Below are 26010 nucleotides of genomic sequence, written 5' to 3'. Positions count from 1 at the left end.
GGAACTGCCACCTTGTCCATGATCACAAGCAGTCCAAGCCCCTGCAGATGGGAGACATAGCACAGGGAGAACAGTTTGCCTTTACCTCCAGCTTTTTTTCTTTTTGGCTAGCAAAAATTTGAAGTCCTTTATGGTGGTTACTACGGCTAATTCACTGAGGCCTTCAGTTTTCACTCCTGTCTCTAGTACTACCAGGGTGGGTTTTTTTTTTTTTTTTGTATTATAGCAGCACTGGGAAATGCTCACTTGCCCCAGTCAGGGTACCAAGCACAGTGCAATCATGCAGCAAGAGAGACTGTGTCCCAAAGAGGTTCAAATAAAGGATGGCTGAAATTGGAACTTCACAGTGCCAAGGAAGGAAGACCTGATGAGACTGCAAAATTAACAGGGAAGAGGTAGTCCCACCACTCATTTGCATGTACTTGTCTGACCCAGCTAAGTTAAAGGCTAGTCTCCATCTGGAATTAAGAGTCACCTTCAAACGACAATTCAGACCATTTAAGTTAGAATCCTGCTCCAAATCCCCTTCTGAAGCTATGGATGAGTATGCCTCCAAAGATACCACAGCTTGCTCTTCTTTCTTGCCAGAAACAAAAGCAGTAAGCCAAGTAGCTCCCCTGAAAATGGAATATAACCCATGGCCTGTTACCTTGTTCCAGTGCCCCAGGTGGCTTTCAGCAGAGGTCACCTGCACATGTGAAGCAGTAGTTAAGAGTTCACATCATCAAGATTTATGCTAAATATTTGCTTAACAAGGCACAGCCACAGCAAATGAAAATACTTCTTAGTAAAATCCTCCCCAACCTCCATTTGCCTGTCTTCCAGTCCAGCGATAACCATGCATTTTCATGAGCTCATACAAGCAAAGGTAAAAAGGAACAAAAATACACAGTGTCTATGCTGTCAGAAAAATTTTGTCTGCATAGTTTATTTCTGCCTATAAGTGATTTAGCTATTATAAGCCACGAAAGAGAACATGAGGACTAGCAAAAAAGGTAAGAGAGTATCAGTGAAGTATAAATAGTAGAAAACCAGGTTAAAATGAAGTATTCAGTAAAAAGAAACAAAGAAAACCATATAGAAAGTTTGAAAAGAAGGGGCAAAGCATGACTATCAGGGAACAGATGTGACTGCTTTCAAAGGATCACTTCCCCTATGCTGTTTCAGTTGGCATCTCAACTGGTTATATAGGAAGCTGCTAAGTAGGAAACTAGTTGGAATGTGGGAAGCTGGGAGCTTTAAAGCATAAAGCAAAGGTCCTGGGTCTGTAAGCACAGTAGCTTGGGGTTTTCTATGATCCAAATCTCTCACACCTTACAGAGTAATACCCTTCATGATTCATTTCATTCCTACAGGTGGTATTTGGCATTGCCTTTAAACAAACTTCCTTTAATACTAGGGCTTCAAAAAGAGATGTAACACAAATGTCTTGACTGGAAAACCCTGCAAAAAAAAAAAAAAAAAAAAAAAGATGTGAATTGTTGATACCTGCAAGCTAATACCCCTGTATCAAACTTTGGGAAAGCAACAGATGCATCTGAAAAAGTTTCAAAGCATTAAAAATCCTGTTTCATCCCTTGCTATACCTTTGAGGCATATTCCTCTGAGCATCACCACTTGTATAAGAAGAAGACCTGACACAAGAAGCTTCAAAGGCATATAGCCACTTGAACTGTATTGAATTCAAAGGGGGTGAAATGCCTCCATGCTCTCTGGGAGTGTGGGTTCGTTGGCTTGATTGGGAATTCAGACCTATGAGCATGACTATGCTCAGCATGAGAGGACAAGGATCATGGTCTGTACAATCAGAGACCACATTTTTTCCCCTGAAGACACTGCCAAGTCATTAGGACTCCTATTGCCATGCTCAGAGATGAGCCTGGAAGATGATGCTTTCATTACACCTGCCCTCATGGGGCCCCTCAAACTGTATCTGCGCAAACTTATTCCAGTAGTAGTTTCATCCTTCAACAGCCACTGGTTCCTTCAGAAACTTGGAAGGTTTTTAATGATGTGCATCCAGAAGACTGAGATACCGGTTCCTCACAGGAAAAAAAAGAAAAAAAGAGAAAAAAAGATCTTTTTTGCATATTTTTGTACATTCTGCGCAGGCTACACAGAACTGGCTTTTATGAAAGACATAAAGCTATTCCTCTAGTTACATGGCTGAAATTCAGACAAATTTTGCTTTCATCAGATTTACGTAAGAGCAGAATACAGCCAGAAGTGCTCCAGGGCTGAAGAGAGAAACAAACCCAAACTTGAACATACAGCTGCATATATTTAATTGCTTACCAAAACAACTGACAGTTATTGAGGGAGAAGAAAGATTGCCTAAGACTTGCTCAAGGAAGCAAACTGCAGTGTCACAGGTTACCTCTGCCAAAGCAACTCTGAATAAAGGTTTGAAGTGTTCACAAGCTTGTAAAAACCTGAACTAAAAGAAATGTCCTGGAAATCATGTATGAGGAGGAGCTTTTTCCCCCCCCAAAAAACCCAGGATACAATGAAAGCTGAATTATGAAGAACTAAGTGCAGGAAACTGGACATACATCTGTATAAGTAATTGATAGTCATAGCATTAGCAGATAAAAACTGGTAAAAAGCCATTGGCTTGTGTGGAACTGCACAGATTGACAAAAGGGCTTGACACAGAGCCACGCGCTTAAGTATGGGACTCTCCTGAAAGACCAAATGGTCACTTAACTGAAAGCTAATTTAACAAGGGCGTTAACTACATTTAAAAGAATCCAGGAAGGCCAAGGATCTAATTTCCTTTTTGTTCCTTTTTTCCTCATTTCTAGAATAATTTTAATAAGATGCCTTAGAAAAGCTCACCTTTTCCTTTACATTTTTAATTCTGAACAAAACCCCACTCGTGGGAAAAGGTCTTTCTTCCCCATAGCACTGATGGGGTACTCCACACAAAGAAGCACCTAGCAGTTTAGTTCACATTTTTTAATAACATGGCACAATTTACATTACACAAGTCTTCGCTGATGAGGAAACATGCTGAAGATTGAGAGCCGCTTCACTTTGCTTTTCACATAGGATCTAGAAAGGACTTTATTACATACAGGATAAACAGCAAAAAGGTTCGTATATAACAATCTCTTTACAATACTGAAAGCTACCACTACGGTTCCAGTGTACATATTCTTCAGGGTTGGGGTTTTTTTTAGTTTTCCTTTTGTTCTTAAAAAAAAAAACCAAACCAAAACCAACCAAAAGAAAAAAAAAAAAAAAAAAGAAAGAAAGAAAAGAAAGAAAAGAACCACTGCACAACATCTGGAGTTCACAAAATCTGAAGCTCACAACTAAACCTTCAGTTGACTACTAAAATAGATCTCTGAGCATTAGAAACAACTGTCTGTAGGTAACTTTTTTCTTTTTTTTTTTTTTTCCTTTTTCTTTTTTGCCAAAACAGGGTAACAACTTCAGATAGCACTTTCATACACTAGAAGACCAATGGAACTAATTTTATTTCATACATATATTTTACAGTCCAGTAGACAAGATAGTGAATTCTCTCTGATAAAGTCATATTCTCTCCAAATATTTAGACAAGAAACTGAACGCGTTATAAAAAACTGTGTTATGAAAAGACGGGTTTCAGAAGACCGATGCATATCTTTCAAAAGGACCATGTTCTGCAGGTTACTTCACGTCTTCTGTGATTAGGGAACAACAAGGCTGGCCTGTTAGCTATGCACAGACTTTATTACCAACTGAAGTACAAGAAATTGCATTATGAAATCTGCATCAGAGTTCATTAATTCAGCTACTGATCCACAGTGAAAACATATCCATCATTTAGAAAAGTATTACCTTTCTTGTAGGATTTGTTTCAATGTAGCTAAAAAACACTTAAAAAAACCCAAACCAGTGTGTGTACAGACAAAAACGCCACACTGGCAATAAACCCAGACATGAATGGCTATAAGCAGATGTTCTTCCAAAATAAATTTGACATGTAAAGTGACAAAGTTCTGGAAAATATCCAGTATTTGATTATTTAACCCAGATTAATGTGACTGAAACCCAATCTGTACAACTACAGTACCAGAGGTTACAGACTGCTAACCCTGACATGTTCTAAGGAGTACATGAGCTACAGTAACATCAGCCTCTTGGTGCAGGGGTTCAGACAGAAAATGACATTTGTAATGGGCTGTTTCTTCATCAAAACAAGCAAGAGAAAGAGATTTCTATTATAGATGAGCTTGTTCAGGGAAAATATGACTTTAATTATGTTGTGTGTTGAAAAGGCTCCTTTGAGTTATAAAGGCTTTTGTGAAAAGCCTTAAAATTCATTGCATAGTTGAAGGGGTTTAGCTGTCTATAACAATATATGTAACACAGTATAAGCAGACTGTGTTGATCAATATTAAGTTTGCAAATAGCACAGTTTAAGAAGTATTAATGTATTATGTTACTTAATTTTATCTATTTACATTTGTACAAAGTAAAGCTTTCATCTTACCCTTTTTGCATATATGAACCATTAACCCATGAAGCAATCTTTTTACATAAATATCTACAATTGTCTTCACTTCTGGTCTGAAAGAGCTTTGTATGGTTGACACTGGTGGTGGCTTGTTGCTAGTCAAATCATTCAGATTAATGTCTTGTTCTTCAGTTCAAACTCTGAAATTTTGAAACTAGAAATAAAATAGAGGAGGAGACACGAGGAACATGAACTTGGCTAAAATCTGGAAAATTTCAACATATAATATACAAAAAAACCATTTCAAAATCTTTGCACTCAGGTCTATACATATTGTACAGTGGGTCACATCCCCAGTCTGTATCAATGACTAGTAAGAAGGTCTTTATATTATGTTCATTTACAACTTTCTGTCCCTCTTCCTCTGGTTTTTATTTAGTCTTACTCTCTTTATCGAGCTTCAATGTCCTTGAGGGTGTGAGAAGGAGGCCTCTCTCTCATCTCTGTTGACAGAGGAGTAGTCCTTCTGGGAGACCCAGGCCGAGGTCCCAGAGTAGAAATAAGAGGTGGAGGGGCACTGAGAGCTGCTGTGGGGGGAGTTTTGTTGAGGATGCCATTTTGGTGTCCAGTCGGAGGACTGACTCTGGGGTAGTGCATGCTAGGCAGTCCTGGCGTGATCAGGCTTGGGTGAGGCAGGTGCCCATCCAAGGCGGCAGGGTGAACTGAGTGCAGGCGTGCATGTTCATAGTCCTCTCTGAGCATGTGCAACCGCTCCCTCTCATCCAGGTGGTTGCCCCTTTCATGCTCACGACGAGGGTCAACAGAGAGAGGGTGGTGGTGATGGTGGTGATGATTGTAGTCGTGAGGTTCCCGATCCCTGAATGACCTGTCTGCTTCATATAATCTTGGCGTAGAAAGACGATGAAGGGGGTCATTTCTCAGCAAAAAGTCTCTGCCCAGGGGGTCTCTCCGATGAATATCTAGCTCTCGGTATGGATCTCTTAAGGGATCTCTCATTGGATCCCAGTGGAAAGAAGGATAGGGGAAACGTTCTCCACCAGGAATCGGGCTAATTCCCATAAAAGGGGTCATCATGCGAGTCCTATCCAGGCCACTGATGCTGTTCATGTGATGTATACCAGCTACACCTACAGTCATGGGCATAGACACTAAAGGACTTGGATGGACGTTGGATGTAGATATAGGTGGTGGCTGATCAGATGATCTATGAGTCTGAGGTCCCTCAGGTTGAACATCATGGTCTTCCTTTCTCTCCTCCTTCACTTTGACTTCGTTGCTTTTCTTCGGATTATCGTATGTCGGCTCGCTCTTCCTCTCAGCCTCACGGTTTGAAGTACTGTTAGGCCTGGTGCTTTCCACAACAGGGGGCCTAGCATAGGGTGAAGGAACCCTGGGCATTTGCTTAGACTCTTCCACCACTCGACTTTCATGGCTCAGGCCTTCTTTCTCCGAAATATAGTTGTCCTTCACCTTGTGCTCTTCAACATTAATTTCCTTCCGAGATTCGGAGTGATCCCTCTCTCGTTCTTTGGGTTTCTCTTTCTCTCGAACCTCGGGATTCAGATGGCTCCTGATCTGCTCATTTGAGCTGCGATTATGTCCGAGGGAGTTTACTGGATGGATAGGTGCTGGCGAAGGATGGCTGGAGTGTCTTTTCTCAATGCTCTCCCTAGAAGAAAGAGAAGTGTAAAAATGAAGGCATGAGACACTGCAAATACAACAAAGCATCTCAGGTGTCTGATTTATACTTGTTGCTTTGCAGAAAGCTAGTAACATGCACCATTAAATGCACTGTTCCTTTTGCACACCCAAACATTGGAAGAACATCCCATTTTTAAGCTAGGCCTATTCTATTATCTTGGCCCAGAAGATGAAGATCCCCAAAGCTGCTTTATGAGTGAGATGATTGAGATTTCAAACACTGAAGTCCACAAAAGGCTACCAAGTGAATCTACCTGTAGTACATGTTTCTAAGACAACAGCCTTAACTGTTTGCAAAGAAGAAAGAGAAAAATAAAACCATACTAATTTTATCCAAAAAAGGGAGGTAATTAAGTCCAAATTCCATGGTTAATAGTATTTTACCTGCCTTTTCCATTAAGAATACGTTTGGGAAAATAAATGGCACTTTGTTCAATTGGATTTAAAACATTTCTAGACCTATGTATGTTACTAATTTCTTCCCTCTGTTCTCTTCAACCTTTGAATTTTTAAGGTACTTCTTTCAGTTCAATTTACTTCTTAAAAAATGAAACCAGAAACCTCTTAAGATACCTGTACCAGCAACCCACCCCTCTGAACAGGCAGGCACTCCTCTCTCAGTGCGAGTGTTTTAATAGAGGTGGCCATCATGCATGGCTCATGTTGACTTTCTCAGTAGAGATCAGTCTACCCTACATGCCCATCATTCAGGCTAGCTCTGAAAACATCACCTCTCTGGAGTCAGTTGCTCTTCAGATTACCTACCCTTTCCCATTTGTAGGCTAGAGCAAGCAGAGCAGGGCCAGGGCAAGGGCATCTCCCTCCCAATGTTAGAAAGCCTCAAGATATGTGAATTCATTCTATCTTTCAAACTTACTTATGATGCACAAAGGATTAGAGAATTATTGTTTGGCAGTGGACAAAAACCTAAATATGTGAATAGACTCTGTACCAATTACTTTTCTGGAAGCAGTGGTGACCAGGGGTTGTTATGGGCAACGTTAAGTGAAAAAGATTTCCTATTTCAAATGAATCAAATACATCAGGTAAATCTAATCCCTGGACACGTGCTGCTGGCTAAGTATGGAAGTCCCATTCCATGCAGAGTGATGGACAACGTGCTAATAAAGGCAAAAGTAAGGGATAAGCAGCGAGGTCCCTCTGAAGTCCCCACCAGCTCCAGTTTACATGGTTTCTCCTTGGGCGCTGCAGTCTCTGCTTAGCAATGTGTAATCTGAACACACTTGGATGAGGACAGCAGGTTGGAACTCAGTCTGGGCAAGATGAGTAATTCTGACTGGCTAAAGGGCAACTCAGAGGATGACCTGCTCCTTCACTTAAGTATTTTCTGCTTTGCTGAACTGACCTGTGTAAGATTTCTACCTGGAGGTACTTTCGGATGGTGAAACTGCAGCAATTGCAGAAAAAAATGTCTTTGAAAAGGGAACTCTCATTATTATAATCTCACCAGATGTATCTAGACTGACCTGTTGACACTGTCATTTTATGAGCCATGTCTGAGAGACCTCTGAGAGGCCAGAACATGACTGTTAGAAAACACTTGTAAGATGGAGCATTCGATACCAGAGCTGCCCAGTCTGCACTGAGCACCAACTAACTCCTTGGTATCAGGTTCTGCTCTGACTGTGCCCTGAACAGCCTGGAAATTGTGTCCTGGCTCTCATTTCCCTCCTTTTGCTTTCCATTTGATTTAACAGTTTCCAGATCTGGATACAGTGAGACCAAGTCAAAGCACTTCAATGAAAGCTTCTCAATGTCAAGACTATTTCTTTGACTCTGCTGGGAAACCAGGGGCTGGACCCTGCAACACCTAGTCTTTTATTCATTTTGCCGATGTGACCAGTTCAGAGGACACTCTCAATTGCTTTATTTCACCTACAGAAATCATTGAGTCCTTTAACTGATATTTAATCAACTTTCTATGCAACTGACATATTTTAAATTATGTATAAAATTTAGACACAATAACTGGCATTTTCTGTAACTAAAGAAAAACATATGCGCAACCAAAAGAGCATATTCCTTTGCCAGTGTCATCCTATTCAATTACAGTGATGGTATTAGCTCAAGAGGCTATTGATTATGTAGCTCTCTTAAGTGAACTACATGTAGTTCACTGGTCAGAGAGGGCATAATTTTTTATTCTCAGATTTGTCAAGGGCTCCTTAGGTTAATAATACAGGAACAGCTCTAAGCCTCTGCCTCCACAAAGGAGAAACTTAAGATCATGTTCTCAAATGAACTTTTTACTAAGAGAGGTATGTTTTGAGGCTGTGTGCTACACTGAAACATGCTTATCTTATGCTGAATATTTTGTCTAATTTATGTTGACAAAAGCTCAATAGATTCTTGGGTGGGATTTTTTTAATGCTCTGGGATTACATACACTTAAATGGCATTATTAGAATGGAACTGCTCAGTGACATCTTTTGCACAAAATACCACTGAGAAGGAACAAATCCTATTTTTCACAGCAGCTATTTTTACTGATATTTTCCCTAATGCTGGGCTGGAATAAGAGAATTCTTAAAGCAAAATAAAAACCCCTTTGTAACTGCAAACAATGCTCCAGGAGAAGGTGGGGAGTGAATGAGGTCACTGCAGTGTAATTCCCCAGCCTGCTCTGCACCTAGGGAAAGTTCAGAGATTGTACTTTCATATCATCTATGCTATCTTGAGGGATTTACCTTACCTCAGTCTAGCTGGAAGGGGGCTGTGGAGCAGTAACCATGCAGCTTATCCAAGAAGAGGAACCAGTGATTCACTGCACCCCACTCTCACACCAAGCTTAGATGGGGAAGAGCCAACCTAAGAGGCACCTCTGAGGTACCCTTTCCACTGATAACAGAAAAAAACTAGATTCCCAGTTCTCCTGTTTGGGCAAATGAAGGTTTTTTGGCAAACACATGTAACAAAGATTGGGACCTCAACTAGAAAGCAGGGCTACATCCTCACCCTGCTGGGTGCCACTCAAGATGCAAGAACAAGTACGAGAGGCTCACAAACTGCTCCAGACATTATCTACACAGGGAGCACGTCTCCATGAAGGGATTCTCAGCATCTTCTCCTACAGGCAACAGTGTGAGCATGCTGCAAAGTAGAACTCTTCAGAACCACACAGATGGATGCACAGCAACACTGGATCAGTGAAAATGTAACTGTACTGAACTGGTAGCCATAATTGCGCAGAAGTCTGAAGCATGAATGATGCTCATTTGTAAGCTCTCAAATTATTGAAAATAAATATGTTCTGAGCTACGATATGGAGTTTAGGCAATGCCAAAGCAGCTTGCAAGGAATGTATTTTGGAAAGGGATTTTCTTCAGCAGGAACACTTGATAAGAAAACAACAAAACACCAACTGAAATCATCACATAATTCTAAAGACTACCCATATCATTAGTAACTAAAATGCTTTGCCATTCAAGCCAGTAAAGTTACTCACATGCTTAAGCATTTTGCAGGACAGAATCTCCAATTTGTAACAGCAATTTATTTTGAAGCATTAACAGCAGACATGAAAATAATGAAGCTATGCTACCAAACAGAAAATATTCCAATGGAAAATGTAGGTGAAAAGATCTGTAGTTTGACTTGCTCTTCACACTTTACAACAATACAGAAAAGCTCTTCAATGTATTTTTAGAATATCTAATATGTTAGCATAACTTCTTTTAGAAAAGGCTACTAATGCCTATATTTGGGTTAGTGACAGAGAAGTCAGAAAAGCACATCTCCTAAATATTCTTCTATGGTAAAAAATTAGAAACAAAGAGCCATTATGTAGCAACGTAATGTGCAAACTGAACAGGAAAGCCATTAAGCCACAACCGAAAAAGCTGAAATCAGCCTTTCTACAGTTTTCAAGGAAGGCATGACACTTACTGAATGGCAAATTCTTATAATTTGGTACTCAAATGCTAAGAGGAATTGTTACTAAGTTAACTGCAGAATGGGAACAGTCCTGACAAAAAAAATATGACCAGGTTTTACTTTCCATTAACCCTTCCCAGCCTGGACATGTTAGTGTGCAAATCCATGTAAAACACTGAATAGAAGCTGTGCTTGAAGGTGTGTAACAGCAGTGGGGGTGTGTATGGCTTTTTGGAGGGGAATTAAGGTTCATTTAGTGAACTGTGTGCACTGAAAATTATTGTGGTGTTGGAACATGACATAGCTGGTGCATTTTACAGTGTTATAATTGTAATTGTACAACTCTATCAGTGGTCCCTCTGGTCAGTCCATTTTTGAAGAGGGAGGTAGCTTTATTTGTTTTGCAGATAGGGTCCAATTTATTAAGTTATTTAAGTACTCCAAGGTGCAGATATGCATCTGATGGCATTTACAATCCTTTTAATAAACCTGTCAGGCACCTATCTACACGTTAGGTCATCAGAAGACCTATGACAACATGACCCACAAAGTAACAGAGTGTGTGGGTCTGATTCTATTCTCACTTGACACAGCCTGAACGCTGCTGCAGCAAACCTCCTTCTCACGAAATGCAGTGCAAGTGAGAAGAGAAACAGATGCAATAGGAAACACCTCAGTTAGAAACCTACATCATCTGTAGTGCCTCGTGTTGTAGGCAGCAATGGTGTCAGCTCTGCAGGTGTCCCTCTCCTGAAGCTCTGGTGTAACAATGTGCCAGGCTGGGAAGGGTTAAAAGCGGAACAGAGCCCCAAGCTTTGAACTAGACAATTCTTGGAAGTGTTCTTTCGTACCTTTCTTTGTCATCTTTACTAACAGATGAGTCTCGTTTATCTACATCTCTATCTCTGTCATGAGCTGCAGCAGATGAACTGCGCTCCAGCTCTCCTGGCTTCAGCCAGGGCGGAGGGGTCGGGAACGAAGGAGGAGTTCGGTGCAGTCGGTTCCAGGGCTCGTGAGGGTTGCTAAAGCTCTGCATACTGGGGCCATCCTTGTGGCCGAACATTGAGTTGGGTGCTGAAATGGTGAAGTGGAAAACAAAAAGGTTTAAGAAAAAGGTATGCTCTAGTGAAGGTACTTACCAAAACAAGTTTTACAGCACTCAGAGTTAAAATGAATACATATTATTGGGAGCTGGAAAAGGAAAGGAAATTAACAGAGATTCATTAGAGGGTCTCATTCCTAAAAATGGGCAGCTGTTTTATTTGGAAAGGGAAATGCTGTGGATAAAATTGACAAGGGATGAAGCAGTAAGATAAAAGTGACAATGATCCTTATTCCAAACATTTTGGCGACATCAGGAAATGACCATAATACAGACTATAAATAATGGAACTTGTTGCATTTGATCCTGAACCAAAGTAAAATAATATGTGACCAAAATCATGCCAGATTGGAAGTATGGAGAAAGACAGTGATTTCTAAAAGGATGATCTTTTGTGACTGGCCAAATCTAGAGAAATGTTTATGATCCTGGACAAATAAATGCAGATTAGTAATCTTTTCCAGGCACATGTCCTGGATTACTGGTGAGAAAGGAAAATAAAATGTCCCATCCACAGCTAGGGATGCTGCACACATTAACTAGCCTTGAACATGCAACAAAAACATCAGAAATTACACAAACTCCTTAGACTCAAAGCTTCTATGTTCTTTTTTACCCCTTTCTTTTATTGAACTATGTAATGGTAACATTTAGCACTATGCTGAACCCAAACTATTAAGTAACTAACAGAAAACAATTTACTGATGCTAAAAATTGCTGTAATTTACAGGAAAAAGTTCAATTTTCAAATTCTTAGTGGTATGTGGTCTAAGCAACTGGTAAAAACAAAACGCAAATACTCTCCATCACCCAATATCCTGAGTTATACAACAAAGAGGAATTGATAAACAAAGAGGTTACTCACTGACTGTGGGGTTCCCCAGTCCCCCGAAGGCGTTACTACCCACTGCAGTGAGGCCGCTGAAGGAAGCAGGTCGATTGAAAGGCTCTGCAAACCGAGAAAGAGCTGCAGCTTACGATGAAGCACGAGCGTGTTATCCAAATGCATTACAGCATGAAAGCTCTGCCTGTGCCCATCAGTAGCTGAACGTCATCCTCTCACAACACAGTCGTGATTGGGACATAAACCGCTATTTTTTTCCAGACAGTATGTATGGGATCATCTTACTAGGAAAACTTCCTCTTCAAATCAAAACAAGATGTTAAAGTAGACCCAGTATTAAGGCCTGTGCTTCAGCATAAATACCTAATTCATTTAAAACCTGCAACCATCTCCCTATTTATTTCCTTTTATTCCAATTCAATTCCATGCACTTTGTCAGGAAATGTCCCTGACTAGCAAGACTATTATTAACTCTGGCAACTGTGCTCCTAACACCTTCAGGCCATGTCTCCTAAGCCATAGCCAGGATATAAATAAAATGTCCTATTATACTGGTGTGTCATGCTGACCTTAACATTTTGTATTTCTCTTGATATTTGTTGCTAATACCATACTGGACTGAAAAGTACTGATAAGTCCTGGGAAGCAAATTCTCTTCCCACTTCTTTTTGAGGAAGTCTAACCATTTTGATGAAACTACTTCTGATAAATGCCATCACTGATATTTAGGAAGACCAAACCTAGTGTTTTCTACAGGCAGCTAAGAGCAGAACGATAAACTTCCAATGTGTGTCTGCTGTATCAATTCTGTGACCTTCTCAAACCCTTCCCCATGCAAAATAAAATGTCAGCTTAAGAGTCTTCATTTCAGATGCTCCCATAGCCAGCAGACCATTCTGGTACAACATCAGCAACTTGAGTAGTTGTGGTTTTAACTGTGCATTCACTGATTTTCACTAACAGGTACATTTGAGGCCAGCTCACAAGATTCTAAGGCTACATTTCCCGCTCACTTAAATGGAAAAGCAGACAATTTAAATAGGAATTAAGAAAAGAAACACCTTTATGAACTGAAGCCTTTATCTTACAGCATTTTTTCTGACTTGGTTATAAACATGACTACAGTGAAACCTAACCAGCCCTGTCACTCTGCTCTTCTAACATCCAGATGTTCTCAGAAGCATTTCAAAACATGCTGTCAGTGATACTATGATGTGCATTTAGACCAGCTACTTGACTAATGGCTAAAATGTGCAATATGTAAAGATTAAGAAGGCAAGATAGTCACAAGTGTCTCCATGTGGAAAACCTTCAATGGTCTCAACAGTCAGTGGATGTTACTTCTGCACTGTATTCACTCCTAGTTAGTTGCAAAGAGAACGTACCTAAGTGAGCAGCTGGGTTGAGGAAGTTGCTGTGGTGAGGTGGTGGGCCAAAAGGGGTGCCGGCTGGATGACCCCCACCTGCCAAAACAAAGCAGAAATGGTTAGTTTCTACCAAAAGCTCAGGCAGGAACTCACTGTGCCCTGCACCTATCAGTTCTTGAATGGCAGCTCACGTCAGCACAAACTGCTGTACACTGGGCAAAGCTCTTGAGTCAGGATCTTATAAATATCACTGTTTTTCCAAACAGAAATTCCCAGTTAGAATAAAAGGGGTAGGGGGGAAATGTTTCAGTATGGATAAAAAACCAAAAGCATGTGAAATACAACTTATTTCCAAGTTGTTGTCATCTCCATGATGCATTAGACATCACTGCGTGAAGAAATGTTCCTCCATTTACTACCTGTATGGCATTTCAGCAGGTTGGACTTTTTCAAAAGCACAGAGAATAATTTAAAATATATTTATCATATAGACTAACAGCCCCTGGCACATCTTCCAGAGAGTTCATAAGCCAAAGCATAAGGGAAACTTCCTTTTAACATGGCAAGGGTGAGCATTTTAATGAGTGTGCCACAAGGAGATTTCACTTCTCAGTACTCACTGGCTGTGGAGAAGAGAGTTGAAGGCCGGGCCAGGTCATGAGGGTGGTGGATGGCTCCAAAAAGGCTGGGACCTGGTGGCCTGCTCAGGAATTCTGGTTTCAGGCCGAAGTCCAGCTTGTGAGGATCAGACTGCATCTGTTTCTGAAATGCAAGAGCAGCATTTGGAAGAGACTGTCCTATATAACGGCAGCAAAAGGCACTTTCAAAATGATGTGGTTATAGCAATTTATTCATACTAACTCATGTTTTAAGCAGAATATTAACTTTTGGATGCTGAGCATAGGTGAACAGCTGTTTTCCTGGAAGGGAAAAGGCAGAGGAAGAAAATCTCAGGCTCCCAATGCACATTTCTCCACCAATCTCAACTGTGTTTCACATATGCTCACATCCATCCCTCTGGAGCAAAACATTTCAGCTCAGACCTGACTTAAAGAACACACATAAAAATCTTTGGAGGGACCTCAGAAGCTGGCTTAGCTGTAAGAATAGGTCTGTCTTAAAGTAATAACAAGAAAGCTGAAGAGGAATGTTAGTTTGGATCTGATCCTGGGTGGGCAGGCCTGTTACAGCTGGGTGAAAGCATCAACCGCAGCAGAGGCAGCTGCCAGCTGCCCTCTTCCCCCTGCAGAAATCCCCTGCCAGACAATGGACACCAGAACCACTGATTTCAGTGTGAAGTTGCAGTCAACACACACTTGATGCAGTGTATCTTCATAACCTCTCAAGCTGCAACCCAGCAAGCGAGGGGCTAAAATGAATCCAATTATAGATGAAGCGTGGTAGAGTCAAAAAAACTTAAGTCCCATTCTGACTGCCTGCATTGCAAACTTAAGGCACGGTATCACTGTGGGTATCAGAAGCAGGAGGCTTCTTTGTTAAGGTAAATTTGCTGAGGTAGCTGTATTGTTAATGCTAAGTGGATGAAGGATGGGCTCTTCTTTGTGCCATGGACTCATGTCAGTGGTCCCTACTTTAGTAGTTTTAGAGAATGAAGAGGACAACCAAATTCCCAGTTCCCTGTGCTGCTAGAACTCCCCAGACACAGCTTGCTGATTAACTGTGCAGCTCAGCTGAAAAGATTTACAAATGGGCCACACTGAACCAGTAGATCTTAACAGTCATTCTGCAGCTTTTACGCTTTATAAATCAGCGTTTAATACTGTGCCAGCTCAGAGTCCAGACCATTACAGTGATATAAATATGCATATTAAAAAGTTATGACCAAGTTAATGTGCATGCCTAGTAGCTGTTTGTCAAGTGCTAATAACATGTCTATGTAGCTACGAGGACAAAAAAACAACAACAAAAATGGTTTTAGCAATGGTTTGAGGTAATGGTCTGCAAGAATACTGCCATGGAAAAGATGGCCAAGTGAAGGTCATGCTTTTAAAGAAGCAAAGTTCAGAAACATGCCTCCCTTGAAGCCTGAGTGCCAGATTTTTATGCTGTGAATGGACCTTATCACTCTCTACAACTACCTGACAGGAGGTTATAGAGAGGTGGAATTTGTCTCTTCTCCCAAGTAACAAATGGTAGGACAAGAGATAACAGCCTCAAGCTGCTCCAGGGAAGGTTTAGATGGACATTAGAAACAATTCCTTTCCCAGAGGGTGCTCTGGCATTGGAACAGGCTGCCCAGGGCAGTGGCAGAGTCACCATCCCTGGAAGTGTTCCCAAACCATGCAGATGAGTCTCTTAGTGACATGGTTTAATGGTGGCTTTTGCCTCTGTGTGTGTGAGTCTGACAGCCCATGGGGACATTAGCCAACTTGCCTTACTGACTGCAGACCGTATCTAATGTTCTGATCTAAACTGAAACAGTGAAATACACTTCCTAATTACTCTTGAAATTATTATCATGCACAGCTTCAAAAAGTCAAGGAACATACTTTCCTGTACTTCTGGGCCTTATTCCTGTTTTTTAACATGCAAGACAGAAAGGTATTAGGTAAAAGAAATGGCTGTATGAAAATGGCATTTATGAGAAGTTATAAATACACGGATATGACCTCTCTCTGAATATCAAATCAAGGAAGATTCAAAGGACATAGACAGCATGGGAATAATAATTTCATTTCAAGAAAATACCTTTTCAATAAAATAAGAAAAAGGACATATAACACTCGAGGTCTATAATCTTGTCTTTTTTGATAATGGGAAGATGAATGAAGATCACTAGCAGGGGAAACATAAGGAAGCAGAGAAGAGAGATACGTCTACTGCAGCAAATTAACCTGTCAACCTTGTTTAAAAGGGTTATTTTTAAACTCTATTAGCTGCAGGTTTTAGTAGCTGTTCAACATCTTCATATTCCTATAGCACTACCTCATACAATTCAACTGCATGCACAGACTGCAAAGTGTAATGGACTCCTTGTTAACTGTACTTCCCAACACAAGCTATGGACTCCTGAAGTACAAGGGTGAACAACAAAGAGCACCAGCCTTCCCTGACCTACTGAACAACTGCAGGAGCAACACAGAATTGTCACTGACAAATACAGGGAAAATACTGTAAAGTGAAACAAACCTTCTTCAGAGTCCATGTGCAGTGAAAATGCAGTTGAAGACTGGAAATATCCTAACTATTAGAAGAATAAATTATTTGGTTTTCTCTGACCTCTGTTTCAGCAGAGCCTGAACTGGCCATGGCCCTTACCCTTGAATTCTCAAAGCATGTGTAACTAAGAAAAGATTCAATGCAATGAGAGTGTCTGGATAACATTACCCCATCCGAGAGGCTGTGTCTGCCTGACCAGCCCAGACACGCAGAGGTCCCAACCTCCAGCTATGAGACAGCTTGGGAAGAAGGCTGATGGGAGGCTGTGCACCCACGCTGGATGAAGCATCTTAGGGACAAGCAGGAATCTTCCTGTGCCCTCTTCTGTTTGTGTACACTAAATAAGACGAATGGGATACACATACCTACCTTCTCAAGGCTTAAAAAATTCCTATCTTGCTACATTTGTGTCCTCAGCCATAAACAAAAGCAATATTGTAGCTCACAGGCACACCCATTTCACTCTTTCTAGCTACAAACCGTGGTTGTCACCTAAGATCTAGTGTCCTTGATACAAGCTAGCACACACTTTCCTTTGAGACTCTACCTTTAATTCTGAGATGCCACCCCTATGAAGTGGAGGGTTACACTATAACGCTACATATGGTTACTTTAACAAGACATTAGCCATGGCACAGAACTGCAAACAGTCAGAGGCAAACTCTTCCTCACACAGGTTTGCCCTGTGCACCTCATGTGAAATTCAGGCATGCCGAGAAGACTGACCTTGACTTTCTGTTGGTGATGGTATATCTGCCAGGCGATGTGGACATGCATAGCGCACCACTTTCCAGGTTTCTGGAAAAAAACAAAGGGATATAACATCAATCAGTAACTTTCCAGAACACTATGATGCTGTTACTCTAACTCTAGCAACTCTTGGCCCCTCTCAGCACAGTCTGTTTTGGTCTAAGGGATTCTTCATACCAAGACAATGGAAGCACAAGGTCTCCTTCAGTCAAGCTCCATCCTCTTGGGAAACCAGGCATGCAAAGAATTTGTCCCTTCCTAAGCAGTTTCTCTGGATATCCAGGAATGCTCCTGGTCTCTCTCCTCTCCAAACGAACTCACGCTTGGGTTTTACACACTCTTGTAACCTTCTGATGCCACTGGCTAAGAATGCAGCTTGTGTTGCTGAGATAAATGCAACTGTCTCTCAGTTAGCAGCTGCTCTGCATGGCTGGATTGCTTCACAACTGTATAGGGAGTTCATTTCCCAATGTGCAGCTCTTCCAAGACCAGCTTTTCCACCAAGAGGTGAAAATCAAAGTGCTTTCAAACATCACTCTGGGTTTCAAAATGAATCTGACTCCCTCTGGATGAGCTTTAAGGTCCATTCCAAGCCAAACCAGCCTGTGATTCCATGAGAGGGGATCCCTGCCAGGGTAGGTGTTTAAGATTTGGCTCAGGAGACTTTCTAAGCCAGCAGAATAGGAGGATTATCAACAACAGGGTTGCATGAGAAGAACAGAAAACAACTTTGTGCCTTTTCCTCAAGTGACCAGAAGATGGAAGAGAAAAAGGACTGACCACACTGCTCAGCAAACAGGGTGTAAAGCACTGAGCTAGAACACAGCACTGCTCTGTAATGAGTCTGCTGCTCCGACCCAGTGGGGACTGAGACAAGCTTGACAAACTATATCACAAGAACATTTCTTACCCTCAGCATGGGCCTGAACGGATCTGTCAACTGTGAAGAAGAAATGACAGCTTGGTTACATGCCTGTCACTCAAACAATCGCTCTAATTAACAAATTTGTATTGCTTCATTAAGAGATGAAATTAAAATGTTATCATTTTACTTTCAAATGAAGCCCTTTAGGATAATAATTAGTCCTCAGACTCCGTATCTGAGCCGTTCTCCCTCCCCCCATAGCTGTTGTACCCAAGTGTTGACAAGCAACTAAACAAGCCTCACACAGAGCGCTCTGTCCTCTGGCATCACCAGTAATTTGTTGATTTAATGCTACAGAGATGGCTGGATAACTGCTCGGAAGAACAACATGGAGCTATCCTTTGGGCAAACTTCTCTCATCTTTCAAAGCTGCTCTCCTTGCGAGAAGACTGGGGAGTGGACAGGGCCCTTCTTCACAGGTGTGGTCCCATGAAGTGGGTTGGAATGGGCTGGAATGTGTTTCAGATGTACTCCTGCAAACCAGGGACTGTATCTGCTCAGTGGCTATGGCATTACCTCCTGAATTACACCTCCAAACAGCCCTTCCTGAGTGCCTGCCTGCTGCGTTCTCTATCACAAATGAGCTTTACCCTATGTATTTTTCATAGTGCAGCAGATGCTGGTAAACAGGGGCTGTATAAAACTCCAATTTTCTCATTATTATTCTTTTGTGTAGCCTGTTTTTTGGGGGTAGGTTAATTTCTTCTCATCCCTTTTTGTTCACATTTCACCAATTAATGCTGAAAAATCAATTCTATTTATTATTTCTCATTTCTTTTGGATTCTCTTTATTGAAATGGAATACTAAAGGAGATTTATAGGTGTAAGAAGTACTTTGCAGATGCAGTGACGGCTCAATACATCAGCTTGAAATAATCAAAACTACACAACCAGTTGCAAGGGAGCATAAACCTCAATGACTTAATCATCTTTTCAATTAGACAGAAAAAACAAACAAAAATTGGTTTTTTTTAGTATGAGCAAACCAAAGTACTGGAACTTGGCATCACCCAAAGAAAACTGCTCTGCTGTGCTTCAAAGTTCAGCCATACCCACAAGAGGGATTTTTAGGAAAAGCTTCCGATTGCTTTTGTCAAACTTCTGCTAAAAATACAACTGCCTGATGTTCCTCATCACAAACAATGTACATTCACTCAAACACACAAACAACCCATGGGCATTTACGAAAAGCATAAAAAAGCTGAGGCCTAGTGCTGAGACAATAAATGCTGTTCACACAGGCTGGAACTTGAAAATCCAGAGGCACCAAGTGATCAATAAAGGGCATCTGTATTTCACTGGTGCAATCAATGATACAGTAACCAAGAGAATAACTGTCGTTACCCACATTCAGAACAATTACAGAGTACAAACATAAATCCTGAAGAGAATTTATACATTCCTATATTGGACTTTCATGTCTTTACCCCTGGGCTTGGGGGGGTGCCTCCTGACAGCAAGGAAAGAGCTCTTCCAATGCACAACATCTACTGGCTGTTGCTAATGACGAACAGAAGGATCAGGAGCTAAACTGCTCACATACAACTTCTCTATTTCTCACTGACTTAAACAGCTCAGGCTAAGCTTTAGTTTTAAGATGTCAGTTTGGACATATTGAGGATGGCAGCTCCAGCATTAAAGGCTTTCAGGAGGAAGAACTTTACTTGAGAAAAACATAACACTTAATACAGACCCGTGGATCTTTCTGTAGAAGGGTATGTGGGACAGTTCCAGGTCTGGCTGCAACATCAATAGGATTGGAAGTCTAGAAATACCACAAGGAAAAACAACACTAATGAGGAACACAATACATAACAGCAGCAGGAAGTAAAAAATGATACTTTAACATTTGCCTAAGCAATGAAGATAAACTTTTGAAAGAGGGTAATCATTATAATATACTTCATGTTATTATCTCAATTTTCAAACTCTTATTTTCCACCAACTTCCCGTTACTTCAATCTAAAACACATGAGGGAATAGTGACTGTTAACACTGAAAAATCCACTATCAAAAACCCGATTAGCAACATATTTATGATATGGCATCTAAAGCAGTATTTGGAGGATCAGCTTGTGCTCTGCTCCTTATGGATACTGCAATGAAGTGGCTAAAGCTGCTAATCTGTCAGCACACAAAGCATCAGTCAGTCTCCTCAGTCACTGTGCAAGGGTCTGAGCTCCATCCACAATGAACTGTTACCATACAGACAGCAGCAAAAAGCAACATCCAGTTGACAAAATTAAAGCTTTTCCCAAGATTTGAATGTAAATATTCAGCTAATGTAACAAAATGCAGCTTTGTGGGGAAAAAAAACCAACCAAAACCCTACATTTAGACAGAGCTTCTTCCTACATTAAAATGAAGAAAAAAAGAAATCAGCTCCAGTGTAACTAACAATTAAGTAACAGAGTTGTTAACAGTCTGATTACCATACATACGAAGAATTCCACTAATGAACTGCAATTTACATATTCAGTCATTACAGTGGATAGGCCAATTTAAGAAAGAAGGTGTCTTCTCTGCAGAAATTTCAGTCCTGATTTCAGTCTTTAGTTGCAAAGACTACAGACGACAGAGTATGATTTCCTCCCACTTATAAATCAAGAGTGACTTCATGAAAACAAAAGGGGAAAAAACCCAAGCTCATCACATTTATCTATCCCAGCTACCACAAATGAGAGGAGAACTAAATCAGTGTCTTGCATTGTGGTGGAGCTGTGAGATAATTATGGAAATGAGTAAACAATAATGATCATGAGTTCTTAAAATCTTGATTATTACATGATCTTACATTAATGCACACTGAGAACTAATTATATTGCTTCTAAAGTTAACTATGCCATTCTGGAGAGGTTTTTTAAATGTATGTATATATACTGAGCAGCTCTGCTCTGAAGCCAAGCTGAGAGAGCTGAGCTGGTTCGGTCTGGAGAAGAGACGGCTCTGGGGAGACCTTAGACCAGCTCCCAGTGCCTGAAAGGGCTACAAGAAACCTGGAGAGGGGCTCTGGACAAGGGCCTGCAGGGAAAGGACAAAGGGGAATGGCTTTAACCTGCTAGAGGGGAGACTGAGATGAGCTCTTAGGCAGAATTTCTTCCCTGGGAGGGTGCTGAGGAGCTGGCACAGGGTGCCCAGAGAAGCTGTGGCTGCCCCATCCCTGGCAGTGTTCAAGGCCAGGTTGGACACAGGGGCTTGGAGCAAGCTGCTCTAGTGGAAGGTGTCCCTGCCTGTGGCAGGGGGGTTGGGACTGGATGAGCTTTAAGGTCCCTTCCAACCCAAACCATTCTATGATTCCATGACTCAAAGTATCTGAATCTAATGAGAAATAACCTCTCTTTGTAGTAAGTTTGGAAAAACCAAATTGTCCTCTGCGGAATTAGGTTGTAACTCAAGATGTCCACTGCTCCAGAATTTCAGCCACATGCTAACCCTAAACCTAACCCGGCTCACGCCATCCATGTGTTTGAGCAGTAACAGCTATACCAGTAATTCCCTTCTTACCTTGGGTTGAAATGCTCCCTGTAGTGAGCCAAAGGGGCCAGTTGGAGGTATCATGGGAGGAATACCTGATACAGCTGGAGGATAGGAGTGAAACAGCTGGAACAGAAAGACAGAAGAACATAAATACAGGTGCACGTCAAAAAGAAGACAGGAGGTTGAACAAGACAGGGAAAGCATTCTTTCATAATATTAGGGAAAATGGTACATGGAGAAAACTGAGAAGCTTTGAAGAGTGATCTCACCGCAACAATGTTAGTTAAAGCAGTCAATGAAATGTTGACAAATGTCATGATGTTTAGAGCTTAAAAGCAGTTCCAAACTCATAAAGCCAGCAAACTGTCCCCTGGATTAGGCCATCATAGCATAAAAGAGACTTTATTATTCAATTATTAATTCTTAAATTGGATAGATGTTTTAAACGGCTTCAGTTTGCATGCCAGTTCAAGAGAAAAGGCAGAATACTGAGCCAAGGGAGACACAGAAATCTAGTGTTCAGTGGAAGAAACCCCTGACGAGTTCTAGGATATTGTATCATTAAAACTCCATTAGTACATTAGGAATTTAATAGTATATGTAGGAAATGAGGAAAACACGCACAATTCATACTTCATTAGCCTGTCTGAGAGGATATCCTGCCACAGCTAAGATTAACAGAGACCATCTGATTTGTTCAAATTATTTAAACAAAACGTTAAGGCAGATATTCCCCCCATCTCCCAAATTCAGGATACCTTTTTATCAAGACAGACTACTAAGCATAAAGCAGTGCACATCTCCACTGACCTCCCTGATCCCAATGTATCTAAGAGAATTTAGACAAAAACCCGACCAGCTGTTCAGTACTAATGCAGAGAAACACAAGAGAAACAAGCAAGTAAACCTGAACATCAAATCATATCTTATCCCTGTGGTCCGGCTGCAAATCATACTCGTGGTGTAACACAGTTACCTTGCCCAATTCCATGGAAAATGCTGAGGTTACACACAAAATTGCTGTCTTGGGGGCTCAGAGCATCACACTCCAAAGATGTTCTCACTGTGAAGATTCAGGATCTAAGAGGGAATGGCTACTAACTCCACTGGTATTGCCACCCAAAAACCTAATGGGGTTCTCTGGCCAATCAAAATTCCCCTCTCAACACAGCCAACCAAAGAGCAATCTACTGTAGGCTACTTTTAAGATCAAAATAAATGAGTTAATGGCCAACTGAACAGAAGCAGGACTGGGCAAAGACTGGCCATGTGGAGTGGGCAAACACTGGGAAAATCACATCCCAGGGTAAATCTGTATCATAAAGTTTTGATGAATTTGTTAATCCAGGCTTTTCCTAAACATTTTTCTTTCCCCTTGCTTATCTTGCAAGCTCAGATGCATATTATGTTTACTGAAAGCTGAAAAACTATTTCAGTATTTTAGAGATACCTAAAGCTTTTCACTGTTTAAAAGCATGGTATCGAGTCTCCTTCCATTCGCATTTCTATTGTTGTTCTTAATTCTATTCAATTTGGACCTGCTCCATTCAATGATGCAGAAAACACTTTGAGATTAGTTGATACTGAACTGTAGGCATTTGAGAAATCATTAAGAGACACATGTCCTCATTTACAATAACTTTTAATGAGTAAAATGTGCTTTAAATCCTCCAGATCTTCTACACTTAATTCTGTGTGTAATGGACTAATTCCAAACAATAGGAAGAGATATAATATTGACAATTCTATTGGCTATGACAAATAATAAGGAATGCTTTCCTTGGAGTTTTATAACAACTGGTGAGTTAATCAAACATGACCTTTGCTTAAGGTCAGAATTATTAATAAAATATATATATGGGATCTCCAGGATCTCTCTGTATCAGTTCAAGTCCTCCAGCTTTCCAAAGACATCTTTCACAGTCAGTGTTCCCTTTCTCCCCAGCATCCCTTCTCTTTTGAGCAGCATTTTTCCCTTCCAGCTTTCTTCAGGGCACAATGCAGTAACCACAGCTTTCATGTGGCCCTGTGCATTCTAGTGTCAAACTACACCTGGCATCAACGGTAGGTAAAAGTAACGCCTCACTGTGCTACAGTAAGCCCCCCTCCAAGAGAAACAACTGAAAATCAAAGACACCAAGAAAGAAAATTGTTTTATAACTCTACAGGCAGCTTCTCTGTGAGCTGCATTCCCTGTTCTGAAGTAAATTGATTTTAACTCTCAAACAGACCTTGTTCTACAAAGTTCATTTTAAAAACATTGCCAGATTTTTTAAAATGTCTGAATTCGTGGTGTGGATGCCACTGAAAGCGTGATTTTTGATACTGCAGCTGCTCGGGACACTGCTGCAAGCAGTTCCTCTGTTACTTATCGAATCTGTGGTCAGACCAGAAGAGGTTACTGACATACCCTGGCTAGTATGGCTCTGCTGTAGTTTAAGACAGACTTAATGCAAGGTAACCTGTAGCCATCATGCTGATCTTCTGGTATTAGCTTGCTACGTATCCATCAAATGCAACAGTGATTATTTTGCAAGCACTTTGCAAGGACAAACCTTTCCTGAAGGCAGGGGAGACACAATGGAAGGAATCTGCCAAGTTCAAGAGCATGGCTCACTGGCTAACAGAGAATAACATGAAGCCTTTTCTAGCTTTAAAGGGGTAATACCATGACCTTTACAATATAGGTAGCTGCCAGTTTTGTAAGAGATTCTGTCACTGAATGTGAAAAACATATACAGTCGGAGACTTTAGCAATGTTTCCTGTATTTCATGTCAATGTCTGTGCTTCGTTTGTCTAAAATCCATTTACCTATTTCCCACGACCGTGTTCTTGCTTGAATCAACATGCCACATGGATGATAACATATCTCTGAATCCATGTAAAGCTCAGCAAGTGTGTAGTTTTGCAAACAACGATGCAAATGAGCAGCATTACCCTTTTGAGCAAAAGTGATTAGCACAGACTGGAATGTTTGCCTAATACTCCTAGAGCTCTGATCCTGCAAACACTCAACACTGTTAAAGTTACTCAAATGAGGTATCAGAAATTAATAGGACTATTCACGTGTACTACAGGGATGAGTTTTTTAGCAGGAACTGTGTTTAATGAGGACAGCAGAAAGCATCACACTATCATTTTAACCAGTTTTGTTTGCCCAGTTCCACTTCTAAGCAAAACCAACACATAAAGCCAAGTGCTTTGCAGATTTCTGAGTGCTGATGCAGTACTCCTTCTCTCATCAAAATATCACTATTGGATGTAGAAATTCTTGTCATATGCAACTAGATCCCTGGCTCTGCCAATCATACGAAGGAAATGCAATCCATATTTCAGCAGCAAATGAATCAGTAGATTCAAACTCTCAAGAGCAGAAGCTTGGCAATTAACTGGAATATTAAAAATCAGTTCATCTTAAAACATAGCATTTTTGGTAGCTCTTAGATAAACTTGTCTAGTGCTTAGCTGGATTCATGTTGCTTTCATCAAACAGAGCTTTCAGAACATAAGCCAGTGGGTCAGATGTGCCTTTGAAATCTGAAGAATAAGACAATTTTTCAGATTTTATAAAACAAAATACGATATATTAGGAAAACTATTAGATTATCTATCCCTGAAGCATTTGTATGATAGACTGTCATTTCATTTCAAGTTTCTTAGGAAGAAGATCAGTCTAAGGGTTTCTGGCACAATTGAAACACCATGATGAAATTACTGCTCTCTCCTGCTTCATGTAACAGTCAGCTCTTCTGCCTCATCTTATTCACATCAAACCTGTCTTCAAATGGTGTATGAGCAAGAGATCTTTTGATTGGAAAAGCTGATACTGCATCTTTATCAGAAACAAGCACCATGAATGCAAGCCTTCAAAAGCCAAAGCGACCAAGAACAGTAATGGTAAATCCTGGAGTGATGATTAGGGAGAGATTCAACACTGTGCTGCTGACTGAGTGGTGATCCCAACCCACCACAAAAAAGCAGTTAAGTCAGTTTTAACAGAGTAACAAAACTCACACTGTGACGGTAGAAGGGGTCAACTTTTGTAGGGTATTTGTCAAACTGCAAAGGGATCAAAGCACAAACTAGTTACTTTATATTTCCTTGCTTTAGTTCTGTTGGTAAAATAGAAGACTACCTCTCTATTTGGCAACCAACAGAGAGGTAAAAATAAGCAGAAAATTAAGTTTCCAATGGAACCACTGGGGATTTTTCTTTCTTCAAAGTAAACCAAGGTCTTTATGAGACAGGGAGAAGGAGGCACCAGAGCGCAACACTCTAAGCGCTGGCAAGCCCCAAGCATG

The 26010-nt window shown here is 40.9% G+C and overlaps 1 protein-coding gene across 8 annotated transcripts in view; it reads right to left on the bottom strand.

The window, feature by feature from the left end:
• Window positions 1–2943: 2943 nt before the first annotated feature.
• The window catches only part of AUTS2 (activator of transcription and developmental regulator AUTS2), a 735180-nt gene continuing 712113 nt past the window's right edge, over window positions 2944–26010 (bottom strand). For 6 of the 8 annotated variants that reach the window (XM_065694320.1, XM_065694322.1, XM_065694321.1 and 3 more), the window contains 10 exons: window positions 25724–25768; window positions 21736–21831; window positions 19925–19996; window positions 18217–18246; window positions 17283–17354; window positions 13997–14138; window positions 13395–13472; window positions 12031–12114; window positions 10915–11137; window positions 2944–6137 (listed from right to left, as the gene is read on the bottom strand). In XM_065694320.1, the coding sequence (XP_065550392.1) occupies window positions 4898–6137; window positions 10915–11137; window positions 12031–12114; window positions 13395–13472; window positions 13997–14138; window positions 17283–17354; window positions 18217–18246; window positions 19925–19996; window positions 21736–21831; window positions 25724–25768 (2082 nt within the window). In that variant the 3' untranslated portion in view covers window positions 2944–4897. The remainder of the gene's footprint in view (window positions 6138–10914; window positions 11138–12030; window positions 12115–13394; window positions 13473–13996; window positions 14139–17282; window positions 17355–18216; window positions 18247–19924; window positions 19997–21735; window positions 21832–25723; window positions 25769–26010) is intronic. The other 2 variants (XM_065694323.1, XM_065694324.1) reach the window with 1 other exon arrangement.

The sequence above is a fragment of the Lathamus discolor genome, chromosome 14 (genome assembly GCF_037157495.1).
Source record: "Lathamus discolor isolate bLatDis1 chromosome 14, bLatDis1.hap1, whole genome shotgun sequence".
Taxonomy (NCBI): domain Eukaryota; kingdom Metazoa; phylum Chordata; class Aves; order Psittaciformes; family Psittacidae; genus Lathamus; species Lathamus discolor.
Note: the sequence above shows the minus strand (reverse complement) of the source record. Positions and strands in the feature narration are given on the sequence as shown.